Here is a 25,392-nt window from a genome sequence, read left to right on the forward strand (position 1 = left end):
TTTGCTGGGTACAGTATCCTAGGTGAAGCATTCATTTCATTCAGTCTTGTCACAATATCCCACCACTGCTTGCTGGCCTTGAGTGTTTCTGGTGACAGGTCTGCTGTAAATCTCAAGGATGCTCCCTTCAATGTAATTTCCCTTTTTGGTCTTGCTTTTTTCAGAATTCTGTCTCTGTCGGATTTGTCACTGTGACTAGGAAGTGTCTTGGGGTAGTTTTTCTGGGGTCTCTTTCTGGTACTCTTCAAGCATGCAGGATTTGATCACATATATTCTTTAGCTCTGGAAGTTTCTCTTTAATGATGTTCTTGACCGTTGATTCTTCCTGGAAATTTTTTTCCTGGGTCTCTGGGACTCCAATGATTCTTAAGTTGTTTCTGTTGAGCTTATCAGAGACTTCTATTTTCATCTGTTCCCATTCTTTGACTAATTTTTCCACTGTCTGTTCATTTGCTTTAAGTTTTTTTTTTCCAATCTCTCCCGCTGTATGGAATTGTTATGTATCTCATCTTCCACAGCACCAAGTCTATTCTCAGCTTCTGTTACCCTGTCCCAGAGCTTATCCATTTTGTCATTCACTTCGTTTACTGAATTTTTCAGGCCTGTTAGTTGACATGTTATTTCAGTTTGGAGTTTTGTGATTTCTGTCTTCATATTTTCTTGGTTCTTGTTAGTGTTCCTTTCAACTCATTCCATGGTTTCTTTGAGTTCTTTGAGCATCTTCCATATTGCTTGTCTAAAGTCCTTATCTGAGAGGTTGATTAGTTGGTTGGTCATTATCTGGTCATCAGAAATGTCATCTCCATTCTCTATGTCTGATGCTGGCCTGTGTTGTTTCCCCATTGTCACACTTGTATTGTGTGTTTTTCTATGTGTTGTGGTGGTATTCATTGGCTAAATGATGTAGGCAGCCACACTCCTCCGGCTCCGCTTTTTCTGGATGGGTCGACTTGCCTCCAAGGGAGGGGAGTCCTCCATGGATGAAGCCTCACACAGGATCAAATCTTAGGCCCGAGCACACAGCAGAGAAGACAGTCCGGAGAGAAATGCTGGGCTTCAGTGATCCAGCACAGTTCTTAGTGTGATTTTTTCTTCTTGTTGCGATGGTGTTCTTTCCTTAGAAAGAGCGCAGGGCCGCGTAGCAAAGCAGAGCGACCTTGCTCTGCTGGAGCCTCTTTTAGGCCCACTCTCAAGAGGTTCAAGCGACAGGACAGGAGGCAGACACACACAGGCAGCACTCACAATTTTTCACAGTCCGGCCCCACTGGGCAGGTTTAGTTTCATAGATTTTCTCAGCCTGACGTCACAAACAGGGGACCTGGCTTCTGCAAAGTACTGCTTATAGCCGGTTTTCATGTTATGGAGCAGTTCCTTGGCGTTCCCACCCTAGAATGGGCCTCTGGGAGAGCGAGTTTTCTAGAGACTCTTTTTGGCCCACTCCCAAGAGGTTCACGTGGCAAGACAGTATACAGACACACATAGGCAGCACTCATAATTTTTCACAGTCGGGCCCCACTGGGCAGGCGTCAGTCAGTATGGTTTTTAGTAGTATCTGCTAAATACTTTTCCTTTGTAGTCTATTAATTATATGTAATATATAATCATAATATATAATCATATAACATGTAATCATAAAATACATGACAATAATATAATATAGCTATAATATACTATATTGATCAATATGAATTGAAAATCACTGTCCTCTATAGTATTTATTTTTTAATTTGAAACCTGTGTTATATCAGATAAGTATGGCCACCAGGTCTTTTAAGATTATATTTGCCTGTAAGGTTGCTATTTAGACCTTTACTATTCAGGTGTATCTTATGTAGGCAGAAGAACACTGTGTTTAATTTTCTGATCCTTCTTGCCATCTGTGTCTGTATTGGTGAGTTCAGGACACTGATGTTAAGTGATATAATTTAGATGAATGAAAATATTATCATCATTTTGTAGAGCTTAATAACCTACTTATATTAATGGAAGATCATCCAGCACAATCAACAATGGGACAATTACCTACAGTATTATATTAGATAATGTTTAGACTTAATAGACACAGAAAGTAATATAACATGTATTTTCCTGATGGGCATAGGAAATTCTCAAAGACCATAATTTGGACATAAGAGAAGACTCAATAGTTATATGAAGAATTAAATCATAGGATCCTTTTAATTACAGTAATATGAGACAAAATCAATCACAAGAAGAAACCTGAAAAATTTCACAAATAAGTGGACACTGATCAGTATGCTCTTTGATCAACTTTTGTTTTATTCTGTTTTGTTTTGTTTTGTTTTCAGCCATACTCACTTTTGCTTATGGGTTACTGCTGGCTCTGAGCTTAGGAATTACTCTTGGCGGGCTTAAGGGATTATTATATGGGATGCCTGAGTATTGAACCTGGTCCCCTGCATGCCAGGCAAGCACCTTACCCACTATACTATTGCTCCATCCCCCATTCAACTTTTGGAACAATTAATAAAAGGCAAAGAAACTTTTAATCCTAGCAGATAAACTGGAAAATTAAGAAACTATGAGTCTATTTGCTATCGTGAGATAACGTTACTAAAGAAATACCTGACTATAAAAATGCAAGATTTATAAAAACAAATAACAAAAACTATATACTCATAGAGCATTTACCATCACAGAAACTGCAAAGTGGAGCTTTTTTTTGTGAGATTCAAGGAGTAAGTGTTGAATGAGCTTGAAGGCCTAAGACATTTTTGAACACTGGTTGTTGACTAGAGAGGTGATTTTATTTATTTTTTATTTTTTATTTTTGTATGTTTGCGCTAAACTTAGAAATAATGTTCAGGGACTACTACTGGCTCTGTATTCAGAGGCCATTCCGTTGAGTTCACAGGCAACCAGTAAGAGCTGGGAATTGAACTCAAAGCAGCTATTTAGCCTCTGTAGAGTAAAAATATTGACTTAACTATGAAGCAGCTTATATTTAAAACAACAAATCCAGTATAATGTATTTTAAAATTCTCTTAAAGACTTTTAACTCTAGGGGCCGAAGTGATAGCATACAGGTAGAGTATTTGCCTTACAGTGGCTTTCTCAGGACGGACCTCTGTTTCAATCCCTGGCATCCCATATGGTCCCCCAAGCCAGCAGCAATTTTTGAGTACATACAGTAGTAACCCCTTAATGTCACAGGGTGTGCCCCCCCAAAAAAAGAAAGAAAGGCTTTTACGTCTAATTATATGTTCAATGTAGTTCCAATAAAACGTTTAACTTTTTTTTTTTTTTTTTTTTGGTTTTGGGTCCCACCTGGCTGCGCTCAGGGGTTATTCCTGACTCTATGCTCAGAAATCGCACCTGGGAGGCACAGGGGACCATATGGGAAGCCAGAATTTGAACCACCATTCTTCTGCATGAAAGGCAAACCTTACCTCAATGCTATCTCTCCGGCCCCTCAACTTTATTTTTTAATTGATTATATAAAACACTTATTTGCACCATTACTCATAATTGAGTAACCCTAACCCTAACCCTAACCCTAACCATTGACCATTATTCTCTGTTATTTCATAAATGTTTTTCTCCTCCTCTCCATTATTCTCTTCTCATTATATTCGGGTCAAGAGTATTCTAGACAACCCTTATGAAATCATTGCATTCTGTCATGCAGTTATTCTAAATACCACATATAAGTTATATAATCAATCATGCAATTTGTTGCTACATAGATGACACTGGAAGATATCATGTTAAACAAAATAAGACAGAGGAAAGGGGGATAAAATTCCAACTTTTAAAAAATTACTTGATATGTAATTTCAGATTTTGCAGTGACCATGGAATGGCCAAGAATAGTCAAAATGTTCTTGAAGAAAAATAAAAATAGATGTTTTTAACCAGACATTTAGGCTTATTCTAAAGCTACAAGGAAAGCTTGTGATTATGACATAGAAATACCATAAACTAGTAGAACAAAAAATATGCCTAAGAAACTAACCCAATTATATATGGACTTGTAGTAACAATCAGACATTTCAAAGCAGTGTAAGGAGGAGGAGTTTTTGTAATAATGACCACTAGCTTGCTCTTCAATATCATGTTATCTCTTGTGCACATACTTAACTTCTTTGTGTCCTTGCATGTATATTTCCACGATGAAGAATCTCATGTTCTCTCTTGAGTGTATATTTCTTTTCTGTCTCCCCCTTTCTTCTAAGCAAATTTTATTCAATAAACCTATTTTATGTCACTAAAAAAATAAAATAATGATTGCCAGTTAATAGCTACATGGAGATCAAAAGAGAAATGTACCTCCCAAATTGACCCTTCATTAAAAATCTGTTCCAGATTATAGTTTTTTTTAACATATATTAAATATAAAATAGTGGGTTGTTTTTTTTTGCCCATGGTTGGTGGCGCTCAGGAGTTACTCCTGGATATGCACTCAGAAATCACTCCTAGCTTGGGGGACCATATGGGACTCTGGTGATCCAACCAAGTCTGTCCTGGGTCAGCCGTGTGCAAGAAAGCCCTACTGCAGCACTGTCACTCTAGCCCTAAAATAGTGTACTTAAAAACCTGGGAAAGGATAAGAATTTTAAGATAATGCAAAAAGCATTGACCATTCATTGTGAGACTCATGATAGAGTATCTGGCTTTTGGGACCAGAGGAATAGTACAAGAGGTAAAGCACTTGCCTGGCACATGCCTCTCTGGTTAGTGCCCCACTGCATATGATGCTTTCCATCCCAGTACCATCAGAAGTAAACCTGGAGCACATCCAGGTATTGCTCTCAAACAAAAAGAAATAAATAATAAAATATTGGGTATTTTCTTTCATAATAAGCACAGTTAAGCCTTTTGGCTTGAAGGGGCTGTGTCCAACGGTATGTTTTCAGGAAAGGAGTGAGTCCTTGGCTTAGACAAAAATGAGAAACTATTCAAAAAGGGGCCTTAGAAATGAAATCTAGGCGAAAATAAAAGTTGGACCTAGAATGTTTATATATGCTCCTGCCTCACAGGTTTAGAGAAAAGCTTTGGCACAGGCCAGTATTGCCTTCAATATAAAAAAAAAAATTCCTCAAGACTAGGATGGGGGGGAGGCGGAGAGATAGCACAGCGGCGTTTGCCTTGCAAGCAGCCGATCCAGGACCTAAGGTGTTTGGTTTGAATCTCGGCGTCCCATATGGCTCCCCCGTGCCTGCCAGGAGCTATTTCTGAGCAGATAGCCAGGAGTAACCCTGAACACCGCCGGGTGTGGACCCCCCCCCCCCAAAAAAAAGACTAGGATAGTATTTGAGAGAATTGGTGTGGGTATGCTCTCAGTACCACATATGGTTCTCAGAGCCCACTATGATTTGATTTCATAGTGCAGACCCAGGAGTAAGCACTGAGTACGGTGGCCCCAAAACCAAAACAAAAAATATGCTAAAAGCTTGAGCATGTATAATTTAACAACTGTGGCAGAAGAACTTGGCAGCAATTACCTAGTTTCATCTGACTAAGTTAAATAATAGGTTATCTGGTAGGAAGGTGTTTCTGTTTCCTCAAGGCTCTATTTGCCTCATTTATACAGTTTTACATTGCATGTAATTTTACAAATATTTACTTAAGCCCACAGCTTGGTTAAACATTTAATTATTGATCTTTACTAACATTGAGGTGAATAGAGAAAAAATATATACCGTGTGAATTCCCTTTATGCTTCAGTGGATTAAAAACCTGGGAGGGTTTGAATAAATGTTTCTCAAGCTCTAGTGTGAGAAACTACAGATTTTTTGATAAATTTTTCAAGAACTATAGTGCCTGTGAAGAAAGACAAGAAAAAAGAATTGTAATGTTGAGGAAAGGATGGTTATGGCTGACATTTATTTAATACTTATATGAACACTTACTATGAAATAATATAAGCCTATATAATATAATTATAAGCACTTAATATAAGCTGTGCTGTATGCTTTACATGGATTTCCTTATTTAATTCTTGCAACAGCTGGTCATATGAAAAAATTATAAAGCCAAATTATCAGGGTCTTGGCTGGTCAGACCACTGTGCTACTAAATCTGAGCTTCCTTCTTAATTATACTGAATAACCTCTTCCATAACTCATTCTTTTGTAGAGGGAAAGTGCTCATCAGTTCTCAGCTGACCCTAGAATTGTTGTATCTTTATTTAGGCTACCTCCTGAGATATCGTAGACTTCAGATTTTTATTGATTTTGAACTCCAAGAAATTAAAAGTATGCAATATAGAATATTTCATTCACTGTATGAAAATATATCTTCTTGCTCAGGTTTTCATCATGTGTGACTATTCAAATGGAATTCTATATCTTTGTGAAAATCAGCTTTTTTGCTTGCTGAAAATGAGGTAGAGATATTTAGTGTAATATTAGTATTAGTACATAACCTAAGACTAATATGACTAATTTTGATTAAGTAATAAGTACTATCATAATTCATGTGTTTTGATATATTTAACATTAAGCATTCTTGGAAAATGCCAAAAAGAATAATTTAATAATTTTGTATGTTTCGTATATGTTTGCATTACGTTGTAATATAGTATTTATCACTTTTAATATGTCACAAAAACAATATTAATTACCTCTTACAGGATATTTTTATTATTTTAATAAAATATAAAGTGTTCTCTCAAGAAAATGAGTATCTTAAAAATCAAGAAAATATCCTTTTGATTATATTTTTCAGACTTTGAATAATGAAATGAGTACAGATGATGACAATGAATATGCGGAAGAAAAAGAAAGCTACATTTGTGCAGTATGTCTGGATGTTTATTTCAACCCATACATGTGTTACCCTTGTCACCACATCTTTTGTGAGCCCTGCTTACGAACTCTGGCCAAAGACAATCCTGCAAGCACTCCCTGCCCATTGTGTCGGACAATTATTTCTAGGGTCTTTTTTCAGACAGGTAACTGTTCTCTTTAATTAATAATGTTGTTACCTTATAATCATGACTATCTCTTTGTTCTGATTTCAATGATACTCTATTTTAAAAGAAGATCGAAATAATTCACAACACAATTTTAACAATTTATAAAAAAAATGCTTATTCAACTCTTGAAACTGTTTAAATAGAATATAACCAAGAATAGTTCTCATCTCTAATTTCTTATCCTATGATGATGGCATCTCTTCTAAAATATCCCAACTAGTTATTTTCCCATCTTTTCTTGAAATCTATAATGTCAGGATGTTACATAAAATTTGAAGCTGCCCTATTTATTATTCATTCATCATATCTCCCTTTGACTGCTACTCATTTTCTTCTCATTTCTTCTGAAATCTCCAAGAAACGATCTTTAAATAGCTGTAGACAACCAGTTTACTCTTTTCTCTGAACTTGAAATTTCAGCTTTCTTGTTTTTGAAATATTTCTTCTTAAACAAGAAGACAGTAAATTGGAGCAAGGGTTTGTTCACCTAAGTATCATGTTTATATCTTATAAAACAATTTTTAAAACCTATTAATGGATAAATGAAAAACTATTGATTATGGAACATATGGACAGCTTCAGAAGAAGGTAAGAATGATAGAGGTCTGAAGCGTTATTATTTATTGAGTACATTGTTGTGAGTTAAGCATAGTATAACCAGATTTTAAAAAATCTTATAGTACCTTAATTCAGCTGGTTCATGAAGGCTTGCAAACCTGACTCCTGTGTTCTGTGATAAAACAAGGAAGAGAAAGTATATATTTGCTTGTCTAATCTGCTTAGTGAGGCAAATCTAGAAAAAAGGAACATAACTAACAGGCACAGTGACTATCACATAGAAAAATTGGTTGGAGACACCACACTCACTACCATCAGTATTATCATGCAAATTACTCAAACTTTTATGGAAAAAGTGAAGCATAGAAGAAAGAAGGAAATAATTCCACAGGAAAGAATTATTGGAAGCCCTTTGGTCTGTACTGAAATTAGATAAAAGAACTATACGTATGTACATGCATGTGAAAAGCACTCTAACCCACCCACCACCCAAATTTTGAGGTGCCATAATTTGCAATACTATTGATAAGAGTTTCCTGCATACCATCTAAAGATTCTTCACTGAGTGCTTAGGAGTGAACAAAAAGAGACATCACAGTTAAACTTTCTTTATGTTATCACTCGACTATCAATATAAAAAAGTATTTCCTAAAGGCCTTTATGATAGGAAGTTTATATAGTAATTTAGACAGACGTAACTCCTGCTTCTATGATCAAGTTGAATGCTCTTAAGGATTGTAAATAATGCAGTCAATGAAATAACAGAACAAGTGACTTTATTCATTGAAAATGAAATACAAAGATCGTGTAAGAATGAATAAGGATATTCATAAATCAAATGTCCCTATCCCAAAACTAAAATAGACTAAAGTTTTCACTTTTACTAATATATCTATCTGCTTTGGATATTATTGTGATGTTGGCTTCATAAAAGCTGTTTGGAAAGGTACCTATTTCTTCACTAGTGTGAAGCAGCCTGAGGAAACAAAGTTATATTTCTTCTTTGAAGATCTGACAGAACTCACCAGTGACAGTGAATTAGCCTATATCGCGGTTGTTATTCTTGGAAGATTTTTAATAACTGTTTCAGTTTCCTTGCTTGCAATTGGTCCTTTTGTGTTTTTATTTCCACCTTCCTAAGTTTGGGATGGTATATGCTTCTAGAAATTCAGCCATTTATTCAAGGTACTCCAGCTTAAGACATTAGATAATAATAACCTCTCGTTATATTTTGTATTTCTAAGGAGTTTTAATTTCTTTCTTCACATATCTTACACGATTTATTTTTTCTATTTTTTTTCCTTGTCGTTAAGGATTTATCTATTTTGTATATTAATTAAAAGATCCTGCTGCTTGCTAAATTGACCCTTTGTATTGTTTTATTTAGTTTTGATTACTATTTTCTTCTTTCTGATTTGTTTTCTTCTTTCTGATTTGTTTGTTGTTTTTATACTACATTCTTTTTTGGGGGGGGGGTTGGTTTTGAGCCACATCCAGCAGTGCTCAGGTTGCTCCTGGCTCTGTGCTCAGAAAGTACTCCTGGAAACCTCTGGGGAACCATATGGGATGCTGAAGATCTAACCCTGATTAGCCAAGTGCAAGGCAGCCTTACTTGCTGTGCTATCTCCCTGGTCCCTATACCAGTTTCTTAAGAGTATTTTTTAAGTTGTTGATTTGAACTTTTTATTCTTTCCTAATATGTTCCTATATTGCTATGAATTTCCCCTTTAGTACTGCCTTTGCTGTGTCTGAGAGATTCCGATAGTTTCTTCATTCTCATTCATTTTAAGTAATTTTTATTTCTTCTTTGATTTCCTCTATGATCTAGTTGTTATTTAGCACCATTTTCTTTCGTTTCCAGTGTTTGAGCTTTTCTTAATTGTTTTTTTGTTGGGGGGGTTGGGTTTTTGGGCCACACTCAGTGACACTCAGGATTACTCCTGACTATGCACTCAAAAATCGCTCCTGGCTTGGGGCACCATATGAGACGCCAGGAGATCAAACTGCAGTCTGTCTTAGGTCAGCCGCACGCAAGGCAAAATGCCCTACCACTGCCACACCACTCCAGCCTCTCTTTTTTATGGTTAATTTAAACTTCATAATATTGTGATCTGAGATGATACCTCATATGATTTCTATTTTTGTAATTATATATATATATGTTATGTCTTAATATGTGATTGATCATGAAGAATGATCCATGAGCAATGAAGAAAATTATATATTCAGCCTTTTGAGAGTGGAGGGCTCTGTATATATCAGTTAATTCTAACTCTTCCTGTTCCTTATATAGGGCTCTTGTTTATTTACTAATATTCTGTCTGCTTGATCTGGACAATAGTAAAAGTGGATTGTTGAATCCTCACACTGTATTTGTTCGCATTCATATGCTTCTAGGTTTGTGAGTAATTATTTTTTTAAACATTGCTGCTCTTCATTTGGTGCATATATGTTGATAACAGTCAGAGTGTATTCATCTGTTGATCTTCCCAGAACATGAGTATCCCAATCTCTTACTACTTTTGTTGTTTGAGTGTTATTTTGTCTCACATATGTAGCTGTACCTGCTTTTATTCTCCTGCCATTCATTGTTTGTATCATTTTTTTTATCATTTTGCTCTTAACCTGTGTTAATCTCACAAATTCAAGTGTGTTTCATTTAAGTCGAAGAAAATTAAGTTTTATTTTCTATTCCATCTAGCCACTGTATGCCTTTTTATAGAGAACTTTAGTCCATTGAAATTCAGAAATATTACTAATATGAAGGGATATGTTGTCATTTTTTGTATGTGGTATTTGGTCTTTTTTGTAATTAGCAATTTTATTTTTACAGGCAGCCTTTCAATAATTCTTTCAGGGTTTGTTTAGATGTAGCAAATGTTACCAGCTCTTGTTTGTAGGAGAATGTTTGTATTCCTCCCTTATATTTATGTTAACTTTACAATTTAGTGGATATTTTTTGATTTATTGAAGATTTTTTCATAAAGTACTTTGAGTATATCATTCCATTTTCCTTTTTCTTGTGCAGTTGAGAGATATGTTACACTTTTTTATATTTTTTCTTGTATTTGAGGTATTGCTTCTTCCTTAGTACTCTAAGTACCAAGTACTCTTGACTCTTGTCATTTTGATTACAGTGTGTCTTGATGTGGTTTTGCTTGAGTATATTTTGTTTGGTACTCTTTGGGCCTCTTGAATCAGAGCAGCAGTCTCCATCCAGAGAATGAGAAAGTTCTGAGCTATATTTTGTCTACCAGTTGTTGAGCCCTTTTGCCTTTTTCTTCTGATACTTCTGTTATTTGAAGAATAAAGCTCCTTTTTCTATTTTTAATGTCATATGTTTACTTCTATTTTTAAATATTTTTTCTTTTCATTTTTCAATTTTCCTGATGACTTATGTTTTGTCCTAAGTTTCACTGATACAGTTTTTCATATACAGAATTTTATGTGACTTGCTATTGTACTATTGATTCTTCAGCTTCTTCAAGATTCATTTGTATGAATTTTTTGTTGTTGTTGGATTTTATACTGTAGCTACTCCTGGTTCTGAGTTCAGAGATCACTCCTGTAAATGTTCATGGAATCATGTGTGATGCCAGGAATTGAATGAGGATCAACTGCACTCAAGATAAACACCTTAATTCCTGTGCTATCTCTAAGAATTCTTTAATATGGGGCCGGAGAGATAGCATGGAGGTAAGGTGTTTGCCTTTCATGCAGAAGGTCATCAGTTCGAATCCCGGCGTCCCATATGGTCCCCTGTGCCTGCCAGGAGCAATTTCTGAGCATGGAACCAGGAGTAACCCCTGAGCACTGCCGGGTGTGGCCCAAAAACCACAAAAAAAAAAAAAAAAGAATTCTTTAATATTATGACTCTTTTTTGAATCACCTTAATTTCTGGTGATTCCTTAACTTCAATTTCCATAATATGGGGTGTATTTTAAAGTCCTCTTCCATCAGAATCAAGGATTTTTATGCATTTAAGAACTTAACTGGACTCTGTCTCAATCTGCTGAGGTAGCTAAATTCCTTTGTTTTCCCATTATTCTTAAAGTTTTGTGTGATCTGACTATGAAACTTCAGATTCTAGAATATCTGAGGCTTGGCCCAATATATTGTATACAACATCAGAACTCCTATTTATGCTTCTCTTGTTTTATTACCTTGACTGTCTTGTTAAGTATGTCAGCAGGTCAGGTGGGTTGAAGGTTAGTCCTCTGTTCTAAAAGTATTGACTTTCATTAGATATATGCTGGTACTTAACCCATGGGTTCCAAGAAGCCTTAGAATGTGTATGTGAGGTGAGTGAAGAACAGGTGTGCAAGGCTGCATGGTTCCTAATGGGTATGGTCTCTATGTGAGAGGCAGAAAGTTCCAAGTTCCTGTCCAAATTGTAGTGGATTCACAGTATAACAGCTGCCCAAGCGTATTTGTAGAAACTAAATGATGGCATGGGTTGACAGTACCAAGGGTTGTACCTGGGTGGAAGTGACTTGCTGTAGAATTTTTCTTCAAACTTAATAGTGATCTGGGTATCCAGGTAGGGTAGAAACTCAAGATATCTTTAACATTTTTAGGATAGTCACATAAAGAAACAATGTTTGCACTGATACTGCAAACTGCATTGTATTAAATATAAAATTTGAATTACTCTATAACCTCTTCATTTTTGTAATCATTTTTGTCATTTTCTCAGATTCCACCAACATGAGATATATGTTATTATTTTTACACTATAATATGAGAAAAGGCAACTACTTCTTAGTAGGTAGGGTTTTCAGAGGAGGAAAAAAAGTATACTTTTTATCACCTTGGTCTACCTTGAGGCTTAGTGCTTGCTTGTTTCATGTAGTTTTGAGAAACATATAATTGAATATTTATTGTCAAGTCATACATTCCCAAGTCCAAATGCTATCTAGAATAGAGCAACATAGTTCAACAGTAAGTATCTACATCCTGAACAAAGTTTTATAGCAGAGTGAGATGTCTTAACATATATAATAAACTTAAATAATTTTAGAATAAAATGGATTTAAGACAATTTCCTCTAAATCTGACTGCCAAGTAGTTTTCTGGAAAGCAAAGACTTCTAGGTCAAATCTGCATCAATTCTACTTCATGATATCTCAACAACATCTTAGACCTAGTCTATTTTTAACAAGAATCTTCAGTGATTTTGATGCTTAGCCATACTGCAGACAAACATTTCAGAATCTCTGATCTAATAAAATGCCCTGCAGACAAAAATTATGTTTTATTCATTTCTGTATTTCTAGCTAAACCAGCAAAGTGCCAGATATGTAGCTGGTACAAAATAAATGTTTGCTAGAGCTAGGGCAGAAATTGCATATAAATAAAATTTGTGGATGTTCCCACAGTTAAGCATTTCTTGGGGGATAGAGAGATGGTGCAGCATATAAGACACTTGCCTTGGAAGAGGCCAACCCAAGTTCAATTTCCCTGTGCCACATATGGACACTCAGCTCCCCTCCAAGTACCATTAAGAATGTTATGTATGAGCTGAGAGCCTTAGTACTGCCAAGTATAGTCCAAAAGCAAGAAATGAAATAAACAAACCCCAACCCTGGAAAAAATAAGAGAAACAGCAGCATTTCTTATACTGGTTATTTGGCTTCTGGATTCTTTTTCACAATTTACGTTGAGTATAATAAATCAAATATTTATAATATTCAATCTTGTAACACCGTGTTATAAACACAGGTGTTTATGTTTGACAAAATATAGATACAACTCCCATCTCACTTTGTACATTATGATAAAGTGATGTCTCTGTTCATGATTATCAAAGCATTCTTTTTCTTTAGTGCATTAATATTTAGGTATGTTATGTAGATTATATTTGAGGGCCACACTGGCAATATTTAGGGGCTACCTTTGGTGTAGTAAGGGAACCATATAGTTCCAAGTATTGAATCCAGGGCTCCTAAATGCAAAGCTCCAATCTTTTGATCGGCCCTCTAGATCATTATTTTAAGTTCTTTAAATGCATTTTGTAAGAGGTTTCTTGAAATTAAGGAACAGAAGTAGCATTCCTACTATTGCTACTCTCATCTAATCCCTCAGAAATGTTTTTTTGAGACCAGTTATCAAACTACACCATTAGAATAGGATGTGGCTTAGTGGTAGAACACATACTTCACAATGTGAGGTCCTGTTCTTAGCACACTACACAAGAAAAACAAATTTAAAAACAAATCAGTTATTTAATGTCTTATAATTTTGTCTGTTATAGAGTTCAACCTTACTTCCAAATAACTTCAAAATAAAAAAGGAAGGGCAATGGTATCTTCTGAATATGGTTTCTGTGTTTTAGAACTTTGATAATATAGGTATGTATGCATCAAATATTGTCTTTTAGGGGCGTAAGTGAAAGAACAGTGGGTAGGGCATTTACCATTCCTGCAGCTGACCTAGGTTCCATCCACAGCATCTATACCTCCGAGCCTTTTAGGAGTAATTTCTGAGTGCAGAGCCAGGAATAACACATAGCACCACCAGGTATGGCGCAAAAACAAACAATAGAAAAGATGAGATTATAGACAAATTAATATCTTAATTAAGAGACTGCTGATCGGCTTCTAATCAGTAATCACGGTGTTGAATAAAAGACAAATACCTAAAAAAAAGAAGTTATCCATTTTTTATTTATATAGTGAATTTGAAATCAATCACCAAATGATGTAGAGAATGTTATCAATCTTTATCTGAATAAAAAATGTGGAAACATTGCCAGGAAAAAGTTAAAAGAGGGGCTGAAGTGAGTGTGTTTGCTTTGCATAAGGCCAACCTAGGTATAAGCTCTAGCATCCCATATAGTCCTGGGAGCCTGCCAGAAGTAATCCCTGAGCACTGCCTGGTGTGCCCCTGACCAAACATAATAAAAAAGAGTAAATGGATTAGAGTAACTTTCTTGAAAATCAGCCAGCACTATGTTTGACATGATTTTATAATTGCATTTAAATAAGTAATTACTTATTAAAATATCACCACTTAATAATTAAATCTATATGATTATTTAAATTAAAATTTTGCTTTTAATAATATTATTAAATTTTAATGATAACTATATTTCATATTGCACTTTTGGTAGTATTTTTCTATTAGTGAAACCATTTAGAAACTACTATACATATTTCGTGGTGCAGTCTGTTCAATATGACATCAGATTGTGATCTTTCAATGGTACATACACTAGGATATCTAAGTGTTGGCCACTGGTTGTACAAACCAACATCAAGCTGTTAGAGAAATCTAAGGGATAGATAGCTCATGACTGAAGCTTATGTATTGTATATGTGAAACCTTGAGGTCCATCTTCAAGCATCACAATGCTCCTCAGCACCATTGAGGTGACCCCAGTAGCCCTCAACACCACTTGACTTGAGTAGCACATATTCTGAGACAAACCATTGAACTCTCAGGCCTGTACTGCTAGCATGAGAATTAGCAAGAGAGATTCCATACTCCAGTTGCTTCTGAAGAAGCAAACAGCTAAATAAAAATTTAGAAGAAAATAATAGAGATTTAGATGTTATAATACTACAGTAATTTACATGTTCTTGCCATCTTAATTAAATGCTTAAAAACATTTTTTTCTTTCTTCTAGAACTGAACAATGCCACAAAAACATCCTTTACTAAAGAATATTTGAAAATAAAACAAAGCTTTCAGAAATCTAGCTCTGCAAAATGGCCTTTACCAAGCTGCAAAAAAGCATTTCATCTTTTTGGAGGTAAGGAAAATAATGGTGAAAACGAGAGAGGTCTGGTAAATTTGTTCAAAGTTTGTCTCCTCACATATATAAATATATATATATTTATTATTATGTAAGTATATGTGTATCCACATTTATACCAAAATGTATACCTTTCACTATCCTCAGTTACCTGAATATAATTGTTATAACCTTAATGAAATTTCAGTCAAGAATACCATAAACTTAATATGTTGTATTTATCAACGGCACTAATAGTTTTTTTATAGATTATTCAACAGTACAAGCTAAGTTTATTTAGTTATGATTATTATATTTGTTCCTCAAATTTAGATTATGCAATAAGTGATAAAGCTTTGCTGTAGAACGTGTCTCAGATCCACAGTACATTAGAAATAAATACCAGCTCTGTATTAAGCTTTGTGATCCCAGGGAAGTAATAGAAAAATAGCCCTTTCTTTCTATAAAATTAGTATATGTATCTGTCTTACATAATTAATTTTGTATTTATAAGGATCAAATGAACTAATATAAAAATTACATTTCAAATAGTAACTAATATCAATTGCCATTTTCATCTTTGAGAATTTATAGCTGTATAATGACTATACTATATGAAAATATAGTATAATTTTGTATTTTAAAAATATATACACTAGCTGACCATGAGAAATTGTGACTGCTGCCTGTGTGTGTCTGTCTCCTGTCCTGTTGCTTGAACCTCTTGGGAGTGGGCCGAAAAGAGGCTCCATAAAACTTGCTCTCCCAGAGACTCATTCAAGGGCGGGCACACCAAGGAACTACTTCACAACGTGAAAACCGGCTATAAGCAGTACTTTGCAGAAGTCAGGTCCCCTGTTTGTGACATCAGGCTGGGAAAATCTACGAAACTACGCCTGCCCAGTGGGGCCTGATCATGAAAAATTTAATATAGAAATAAAAATAAAAAAATATCTACACTAAGAATGGTATTTAGAACATAATAATGTCAGAGTATGAATTACTACTGTAATTTACTGTATTTCACCAAATTATTGCTGTCACTACATAGCATTTATATCCTCTTTTTAAATTAATACTGACAACATTTTTTTTTAAAAAAAAGAGCTTAACATAATGATCATGCCCATTGGGGAGAGAAATAATTTTTTATATATTTTATTTAAACACCTTGATTACATACATGATTGTGTTTGGGTTTCAGTCATATAAAGAACACCACCATCACCAGTGCAACATTCCCATCACCAGTGTCCCAAATTTCCCTCCTCCCCAACCAACCCCCGCCTATACTCTAGACAGACTTTCTATTTCCCTCATACATTTTCATTATTAGGATAGTTCACAATGTAATTATTTCTCTAACTAAACTAAACCCTGTTTGTGGTGAGCTTCATGAGATGAGCTGTAACTTCCAGCCCATCTCTCTTTTGTGTCTGAAAATTATTATTGCAAGAATGTCTTTCATTTTTCTTAAAACCCATAGATGAGTGAGACCATTCTGCATCTCTCTCTCTCTCTCTCACTCTGACTTATTTCACTCAGCATAATAGATTCCATGTACATCCATGTATAGGAAAATTTCATAACTTCATTTCTCCTGACAGCTGCTTAATATTCCATTGTGTATATGTACCACGATTTCTTTAGTTTTTCATCTGTTGAAGGGTATCTTGGTTGTTTCCAGAGTCTTGCTATGGTAAATAGTGCTGCAATGAATATAGGTGTAAGTAAGGGATTTTTGTATTGTATTTTTGTGTTCCTAGGGTATATTCCTAGGAGTGGTATAGCAGGATCTTATAGGAGCTCGATTTCCAGTTTTTGGAGGAATCTCCATATCGCTTTCCATAAAGGTTGAACTAGACACATTCCCACCAGCAGTGGACAAGAGTTCCTTTCTTTACACATCCCTGCCAACACTGCTTGTTCTCATTCTTTGTGATGTATGCCAATCTCTGTGATGTGAGGTGGTACCTCATAGTTGTTTTGATTTGCATCTCCCTGATGATTAGTGATGTGGAGCATTTTTTCATGTGTCTTTTGGCCATTTGTATTTCTTCTTTGTCAAAGTGTCTCTCCATTTCTTCTTCCCATTTTTTGATAGATTAGATGTTTTTTTCTTGTAAATTTCTGTCAGTGCCTTGTATATTTTGGAGCCCCTTATCTGATGGGTATTGGGTAAATAGTTTCTCCCACACAGTAGGTGACTCTCGTATCCTGGGCGTTATTTCCTTTGAGGTGCAGAAGCTTCTCAGGTTAATATATTCCCATCTGTTAATTTCTGCTTTTACTTGCTTGGAGAGTGCAGTTTCCTCCATGAATATGCCTGTAGTCTCAATGTCCTGGGGTGTTTTGCTATGGGTTGTTCTATATATTTTAGGGTTTCTGATCTGATATCGAGATCTTTCATCCATTTGGATTTAACCTACGTACATGATGTTAGCTGGGGGTATAAGTTCAATATTTTGCAAGTGGCTAGCCAGTTGTGCCAACACCACTTGTTGAAGAGGCTTTCTTTGCTCCATTTAGGATTTCTTGCTCCTTTATCAAAAATTAGGTGATTGTATATCTGGGGAACATTCTCTGAGTATTCAAGCCTATTCCACTGATCTGAGGGCCTGTTTCTATTCCAATACCATGCTGTTTTGATAACTATTGCTTTGTAGTAAAGTTTAAAGTTGGGGAAAGTAATTCCTCCCATATTCTTTTTCTCAATGATTGCTTTAGCTATTCTAGGGTATTTATTGTTCCAAAAGAATTTCAAAAGTGCCTGATCCACTTCTTTGAAGAATGTCATGGGTATCTTTGGAGGGATCGCATAAAATCTGTACAATGCTTTGGGGAGTATTGCCATTTTGATGATGTTAATCCTGTCAATCCATGAGCAGGGTAGGTGTTTCCATTTCTGTGTGTCCTCTCATTTCTTGGAGCAGAGTTTTATAGTTTTCTTTGTATAGGTCCTTCACATTTTAGTCAAGTTGATTCCAAGATATTTGAGTTTGTGTGGCACTATTGTGAGTGGGGTAGTTTTCTTAATGTCCATTTCTTCCTTATTACTATTGATGTATAGAAAGGCCATTGATTTTTGTGTGTTAATTTTGTAGCCTGCCACCTTGCTATATGAGTCTATTGTTTCTAGAAGCTTTTTCATAGTCTTTAGGGTTTTCTAAGTAGAGTATCATGTCATCTGCAAACAGTGAGAGCTTGACTTCTTCCTTTCCTATCTGGATTCCCTTGATATCCTTTTCTTGCCTAATCGCTATAGCAAGTACTTCCAGTGCTATGTTGAATAGGAGTGGTGAGAGAGGACAGCCTTGTCTTGTGCCAGAATTTAGAGGGAAGGCTTTCAGTTTTTCTCCATTGAGGACAGTATTTGCCTCTGGCTTGTGGTAGATGGCCTTAACTATATTGAGAAAGGTTCCTTCCATTCCCATCTTGCTGAGAGTGTTGATCAAGAATGGGTGTTGGACCTTATCAAATGCTTTCTTTGCATCTATTGATATGATCATGTGATTTTTATTTTTCTTATGTTGATGTTGTGTATTATGTTGATAGATTTACGGATGTTAAACCATCCTTGCATTCCTGGGATGAAACCTACTTGATCGTAGTGGATGATGTTCTTAATGAGGCATTGAATCCTATTTGCCAGGATTTTGTTGAGGATCTTTGCATCTGTGTTCATCAGCAATATCGGTCTGTAATTTTCTTTTTTTTGGTAGCATCTCTGTCTGGTTTAGGTATCAAGGTGATGATAGCTTCATAAAAGCTATTTGGAAGTGTTCCCGTTTTTTCGATTTCATGAAAGAGTCTTGCCAGGATTCGTAGTAGTTCCTCTTGAAAGGTTTGAAAAAATTCATTAGTGATCCATCTGGGCCTGGGCTCTTGTTTTTGGGCAGATATTTGATTACTGTCTTAATTTCCTCAATAGTGATGGGAGTGTTTAGGTGTGCTACATTCTCTTCATTCAACCATGAAAGACTATAAGAGTCAAGAATTTATCCATTTCTTCCAGGTTCTCATTTTCAGTGGTATAAAGTTTCTCAAAGTAGTTTCTGAATACCCTTTGTATATCTGCCATATCAGTAGTGATCTCTTCTTTTTCATTCCTAATACGAATAATCAAGTTTCTCTCTCTCTCTTTCTCTCTCTATCTCTCTTTCTTTGTTAGTTTTGCCAGTGGTTTATCAATCTTGTTTATTTTTTCAAAGCATCAACTTCTGCTTTTGTTGATCTTTTGGATTGTTTTTTGGGTTTCCATTTCATTGATTTCTGCTCTCAACTAGGCCTCTTTCTTTTATCTCTCTTTTCTAGTCTAGTATATTCTTGTTGAGTTTCAGTCTGGTTTACCTATCAAGTGTTGACAAAGCCATGTTGTTGAGGTCTCCCACAATTATTCTGTTGTTATTGATACTATTTTTCAGATTTGTCAACAATTATATTAAATACTTTGCTGGCCCCTCATTTGGTGCATATATGTTTAGGAGAGTGATTTCTTCCTGCTGTACGTATCCCTTGATTAATACAAAATGTCCATCTTTGTCCTTTATAACTTTCCTGAGTATAAAGTTTACATCATCTGATATTAGTATGGCCACTCCAGCATTTATATGGGTGCTGTTTGCTTGAATGATTTTCCCCCAGCCTTTTATTTTGAGTCTATGTTCTCACTATTCAGATTCGTTTCTTGTAGGCAGCGGAAGGTTGGGTTGAGTTGTTTGATCCATTTAGCCACTCTGTGTCTCTTAACTGGTGCTTTTAGTCAATTGAGATTGAGAGAAAGAATTGTCCTGGTATTTAGTGACATCTTTCTATCGAAGTTTGGTATGTCTGTTGGTCAGTCTTGTCTTAAAGTAGGTCTTTCAGTTTTTCCTTTAAGACTGGTTTTGAGTCTGTAAAGTTTCTGAGCTGTTGTTTGTCTGTGAAGCCATGTATTGTTTCTTCATACCTGAAGGTGAGTTTTGCTGAGTGCAGTATTTTAGGCGAAGCATTTATTTCATTGAGTTTTGTCACTAATCCCACCACTGCCTTCTGGCCTTGAGTGTTTCTGGTGACAGTTCTGTGGTAAATCTCAAGGATGTAACCTTGAATGTAATTTTTCTTTTCGATCTTGCTGCTTTCAGAATTCTGTCTCTATCTATGGGATTCGTCATTGTGAGTAGGATGTGTCTTGGGATATTTTTTCTGGGGTCTCTTTTAGTTGGTATTCTTCGGGCATGCAGGATTTGATCACATCTATTCCTTTAGCTCTGGAAGTTTCTCTTTAATGATGTTCTTGATCGTTGATTCTTCCTGGAGATTTTCTTCCTGGGTCTCTGGGACTCCAATGATTCTTAAGTTGTTTCTGTTGAGCTTATCATAGACTTCTATTTTCATCTGTTACCATTCTTTGAGTAATTTTTCCATTGTTTGATCATTTGCTTTAAAGTTTTTTTCCAATCTCTTCTGCTGTATGGAGTTGTTATTCATCTCGTCTTCCATTGTATGAATTCTATCCTCAGCTACTCTTAACCTGTGGAAAGCTCATTCATTTTTTTCTTCAATTTATCTACTGAGTTTTTCAGACCTGTTATTTGACCTAAAATTTCAGTTTGGAGTTTTCTGATTTCTATCTTCATATTCTTTTGATTCTTATTAGTGTTCTCTTCTATACTTTCTTTGAGTTCTGTGAACATCTTCCGTATTCGGACTGTAAACTCCTTATCTGAGAGACTGACTAGTTGGTTGGCCATGTACCGGTCATCAGAGTTGCCATCTTCATTCTCTGTCTGGTTGCTGTCCTGCGTTGTTTCCTCATTGTCACACTGTATTGTGGGTTTTTCTACGTGTTATGGTTGTATTCATTGGCTAAATGATGTGCGCAACCGTAGCGAAGCAGAGCAGCAGCGCTCCTCTGGCTCCTCCCTTTCTGGGCGGAAAAACTCACCTCCAGGGAAGGCTAGCCGTCCGCAGATGAAGCCACACACACAGGAAATCAGGCCCGCAGATGCCGCACAGAAGACAGACAGTCCTGAGAGATGTGCCAGGCTTCAGCGTTCCATCAGAGATTAACCAGCTCCTCCCTTTCTGGGCAGAAAAACTCATCTCCAGGGAAGGCTAGCCACCTGCAGATGAAGCCACATGCACAGGGAGAGAAATAATTTTAATATAAGATATGTAATTGTGAAATACAATATGCAGTTTTACTATTTACCCTTTGTTATGAAATCTAATTGGTGATATTCAAATATGAACTCTTCAATGTACTCTGTTCTTTATAGGGTAAAAAGAAGCTTCTGCATTTAAAACCTGCTAAGATCAGTATAGCAGTGATGCAGACCAAAAAGAAATAGAAACAAAGCCTGCTGAATTGAAGTAAAAAATAAAACACCTATGGTTTAAGGAAAGTAGTTCAGTACAAATATAATTAAATACAGATTGAAGAAGTTTATTATATAAGCACCAATATTTTATATACCAATATTTTATATACCAATGTTTTAGTAGTAGCTTCTAAAACTTACTAAAATTTGGAACTACATACTTTTTAAATATATTACATTTAACACAACTTATAATATGAAATAAAAATAAGGAAACCAGTCTCACTTTAAAGGTTTTAATGCCAAAGGAAAAAATTTACAGTGTAAATAAGTATTTCCCGAAGTGGGTAATATTTTCCGTTGGAAAAAAGTAAAATGACTCATGGGGCAGTAGTAGCCTCAAATACAACTTAGGGATTCTTTCTGTTTGTTCACTTAAAGATGGAATGTTTCCAGGAGACATCAAGTCATTCATTTTTCTGAAACAGTGGTAAATGTTATTATATAAATGCTAAGTTCTTAAACTGAATGTGAGGATCCCAAAATTTTATTTCAAAATAAATTTGATTTATTGCTAGTAGGTGTTTAAATTGTACACCCAGGTTATGTAGCCAGGATAATGTAAAAATGATGTCAAGAAGGAGTCATGAGTATAGTTTTAAGAAGCCCTAGTACATTAAATTAGCTACTTTTAATGATTCTTTTTATCATATCTTCTATCCTACACACATACTTTTCTTATAACCTTATAACGTACCTTTCTTATAACCTCACAGTTTCTTCTACTTTTTATATTCTGAGGTACTGAAGCTATAATTTAAACACTTCTTTGTGATATCATCTTATTTGTCCTCCCTATAGGAGTCCCACAGATCTTAACTTTTTATAAGTTTTTATGGAGGAGGTTCAAAGTAGTTTTATTATACAATGTAATTTAAGAAATCCTTACTATCAGGAACTTAGCTGAACTGAGCAATTGCTGAGCTGTCAGGCTCAGCCAAAAATGAAAGAGGAGAAGCTTTAGTTACTTGGTGCAGTGTTAGAAGCAAGACTTTAAAACTAGAGGAAATGTTGACACACCTATTTCTGTTTGATTTCTCCCCATTAAATGACAAGAGGCAAAGTCTTGTGGATCAACACAGATTTGGGGGGCTCTCTCACTATTCATGGAACCACGAACAAAATATTCTAGCATTTTACTTTGTCTTGAGGTACATTTGGAGATATAGGGAGACAGTGAACGGAATGCTCTGGTTATAGAAAGTCATTGGGTACAAATTCAGTTAGTAAAAGTGTCTTTAAGGTATTTCCCTTTGATCCATTAGTGGTCTTAACAGGAGTACTTAATTAAACTCTCTGCTCAAAGCTTCAGATAAAATGCCTAGAAATTCAAATGTAGGAACTTGGCACGCAAATATGTAAGCAAACATAATTACCTAGGAGCTTGAGACCTTAACTGCAACTGCTTCAGAGATTATATTGAATTGGTGTACAATTTTGGTTTGGAAAAGTAAGTTCTCTTGTAAGGCATGCCAGGTTTAATTCTGTAATATTCTATGGTCAAGCCCAAAAGATTACAAATTATTTTTTGTGCAATCTGGAATTCTCAATTATTATTATAGAAATTCTTAATATAATTTGGGCCGGAACGGTGGCACAGTGGTAAGGCATTTTGCCTTGCACACATCTGATCTAGGACAGACCACAATGGTTCCCCAAGCCAGGAGCAATTTCTAAGTGTCACTGGGTATGGCCCAAAATAAAAAAAAAATAATACTTTTCCTGAATTTTAATAAATTCCTTATATAAATTACATTTATATACTAAATGTTATTTCATGTGGCTTGTTTTTAACTTTTATTAACAGTTTAATAACCATAGATATAGCTGTAATATGTATTCCATATAACTTTATCATCAGTATTATAGTTTTCTGAATTTATTTATTTAAATTTCTATGGTCATATTAATTCATTTTACTACTACCTTACTATAGGAATATGGCTTGACTTACTCATTCATTTGTTAATGAACAATGGAATTTTCCAGTTTGTTATTAAAAAGCAATGCTGCTCTAAGCATCCTTTTTATGTTCTGAAAGCACTGGAGTTTCTATAGAATAGATACTTCTAGCAAAATGCAGTGTTTTAGGAAAAATGCAAATTTACTTATTTTCTAAACTAAACACTTTAAATGACTATACTGATTTATACTCAACATATATATATATATATATTGCATTTGGTAGTTTTATTTTTTAATTAATATCTTTATTTAAACACCTTGATGACAAATATGATTGTAAATTATTCCCATGACAGTATACTTCAGGGGCAGAGAAACCCTGTATCCCTTAGGTCAAGGGAATTCCCTTTCTAATTTCCCCAATATTTAATGTGCCTACGCAAAAAAAAATAAAATAAAAGAATCAGCACAAAAAAAATTTTTTTTTGCTGTTGTTTTCATTTTTTGTGTGCTTTGTTTTGTTTTTATCTCAGGATCACGGTTATTGAATGGTGGTTGTCTTTATCACTGTGGTGCTTTTTGTGTTTTTTGTTTGTTTGTTTGATTTTTCTTTTTGTATTGTCCTTGTATTTCTCTTCCCTTTTCCCTTTCTTCTCTCAAATTGATATTTATAGCCTCTAGAAGACTCCACCCATTTTTTTTGCTTGTTTGATTTTTACCCCATTTTATTTTTTTCTTTTCTTCAAACAGAACCACATAACTTGACATCTTGTTCCACCTCTCAAATTGAGGGGGAAATAATGGAGGTTACCAAGAACAAACAGTTGTAGATTACTAAGTATAATAAAAATGATCGAACTTGGGGTCGGCGCAGTAGCGCTAGAGGTAAGGTGTCTGCCTTGCCAGTGCTAGCCTAGGTTTGATCCCCAGGCGTTCCATATGGTTCCCCAAGCCAGGAATGATTTCTGAACTCATAGCCAGGAGTAACCCCTGAACGTTACCGGGTGTGGCCCAACCCACTCTCAAATGATCGGTCTTAAACATCAAATCCAAAGCCAATGACAAGAGACTCGATATCCAATCTACAACAAGCTAGACATAGAGGGAACCACTTATACTAGCAGCCAGGAGGGGGGAGGGAGGGGGTAAGGAAGTGGTATATGGGATGAATGCTGGGAACAGGGGTAGAAGGAGGACAGCTTTGGTAGTGGGACTTCCCCTGATTCAACTTCACAATCAAGCAGGAAATGGGGTGTGTATAGATTGCACACATCAAAAACAACTAAAACAACTAAAAATGGAGATGGGGAAGTCATAATTTAAAATTTTATCCTAGTTTTACTGCCTATAATATAAAAAATCCAGCTCATTTGAAGGTAATTGATACAAGTTTCTGATAGATGCATTCATTGGATTTTTGTTTTTATTTTGAAAATCCAGGTTTTTTATTGGTTAATATGCAAATTATTTATTGTTTTGTTTTGGGGTTATTCACACTGGTGTGCAGGATTTATTACTTGCTTGAGCACAGCCATCATTCCTGGCAGGGCTTGAAGGACCGTATGTGGTATAACAGATTGAACTCAGGTCAGATACATGAAAGGCAGACCTGCTGTATTGCTGCTACAGCCCATTCTGCAAGTTTAAAATGCTCAGTATAAGTGAAGAAATATTTAATTCACATGGAAAAGAATAGAAAATAAAAACAGTAATGCTCAAGAAGAATGAATATGAATGCAACCCAAAATCTTTCTTTTCAGAAAATCATAAGTAAGATTTAATAATGTACATAGGATCAGAGAGATAGTACAGGAAGGAGGTAAGATGCCTTGCATGACTTGATCCCTAGCACTCCATATGGTCACCTGAGCACTGCCAGAAGTGACCTCCAA

General features: G+C 35.4%; 1 protein-coding gene across 1 annotated transcript in view; it reads left to right on the plus strand.

Annotated features, from left to right (window-relative positions):
* The window catches only part of RNF180 (ring finger protein 180), a 120,911-nt gene that overhangs the window by 70,202 nt on the left and 25,317 nt on the right, over positions 1 to 25,392 (plus strand). The window contains exons 4-5 of the mRNA XM_049768780.1: positions 6,691 to 6,916; positions 15,126 to 15,251. Coding sequence (XP_049624737.1) covers positions 6,691 to 6,916; positions 15,126 to 15,251 — 352 coding nt within the window. The remainder of the gene's footprint in view (positions 1 to 6,690; positions 6,917 to 15,125; positions 15,252 to 25,392) is intronic.

Source organism: Suncus etruscus, chromosome 2 (genome assembly GCF_024139225.1).
Source record: "Suncus etruscus isolate mSunEtr1 chromosome 2, mSunEtr1.pri.cur, whole genome shotgun sequence".
Classification (NCBI taxonomy): domain Eukaryota; kingdom Metazoa; phylum Chordata; class Mammalia; order Eulipotyphla; family Soricidae; genus Suncus; species Suncus etruscus.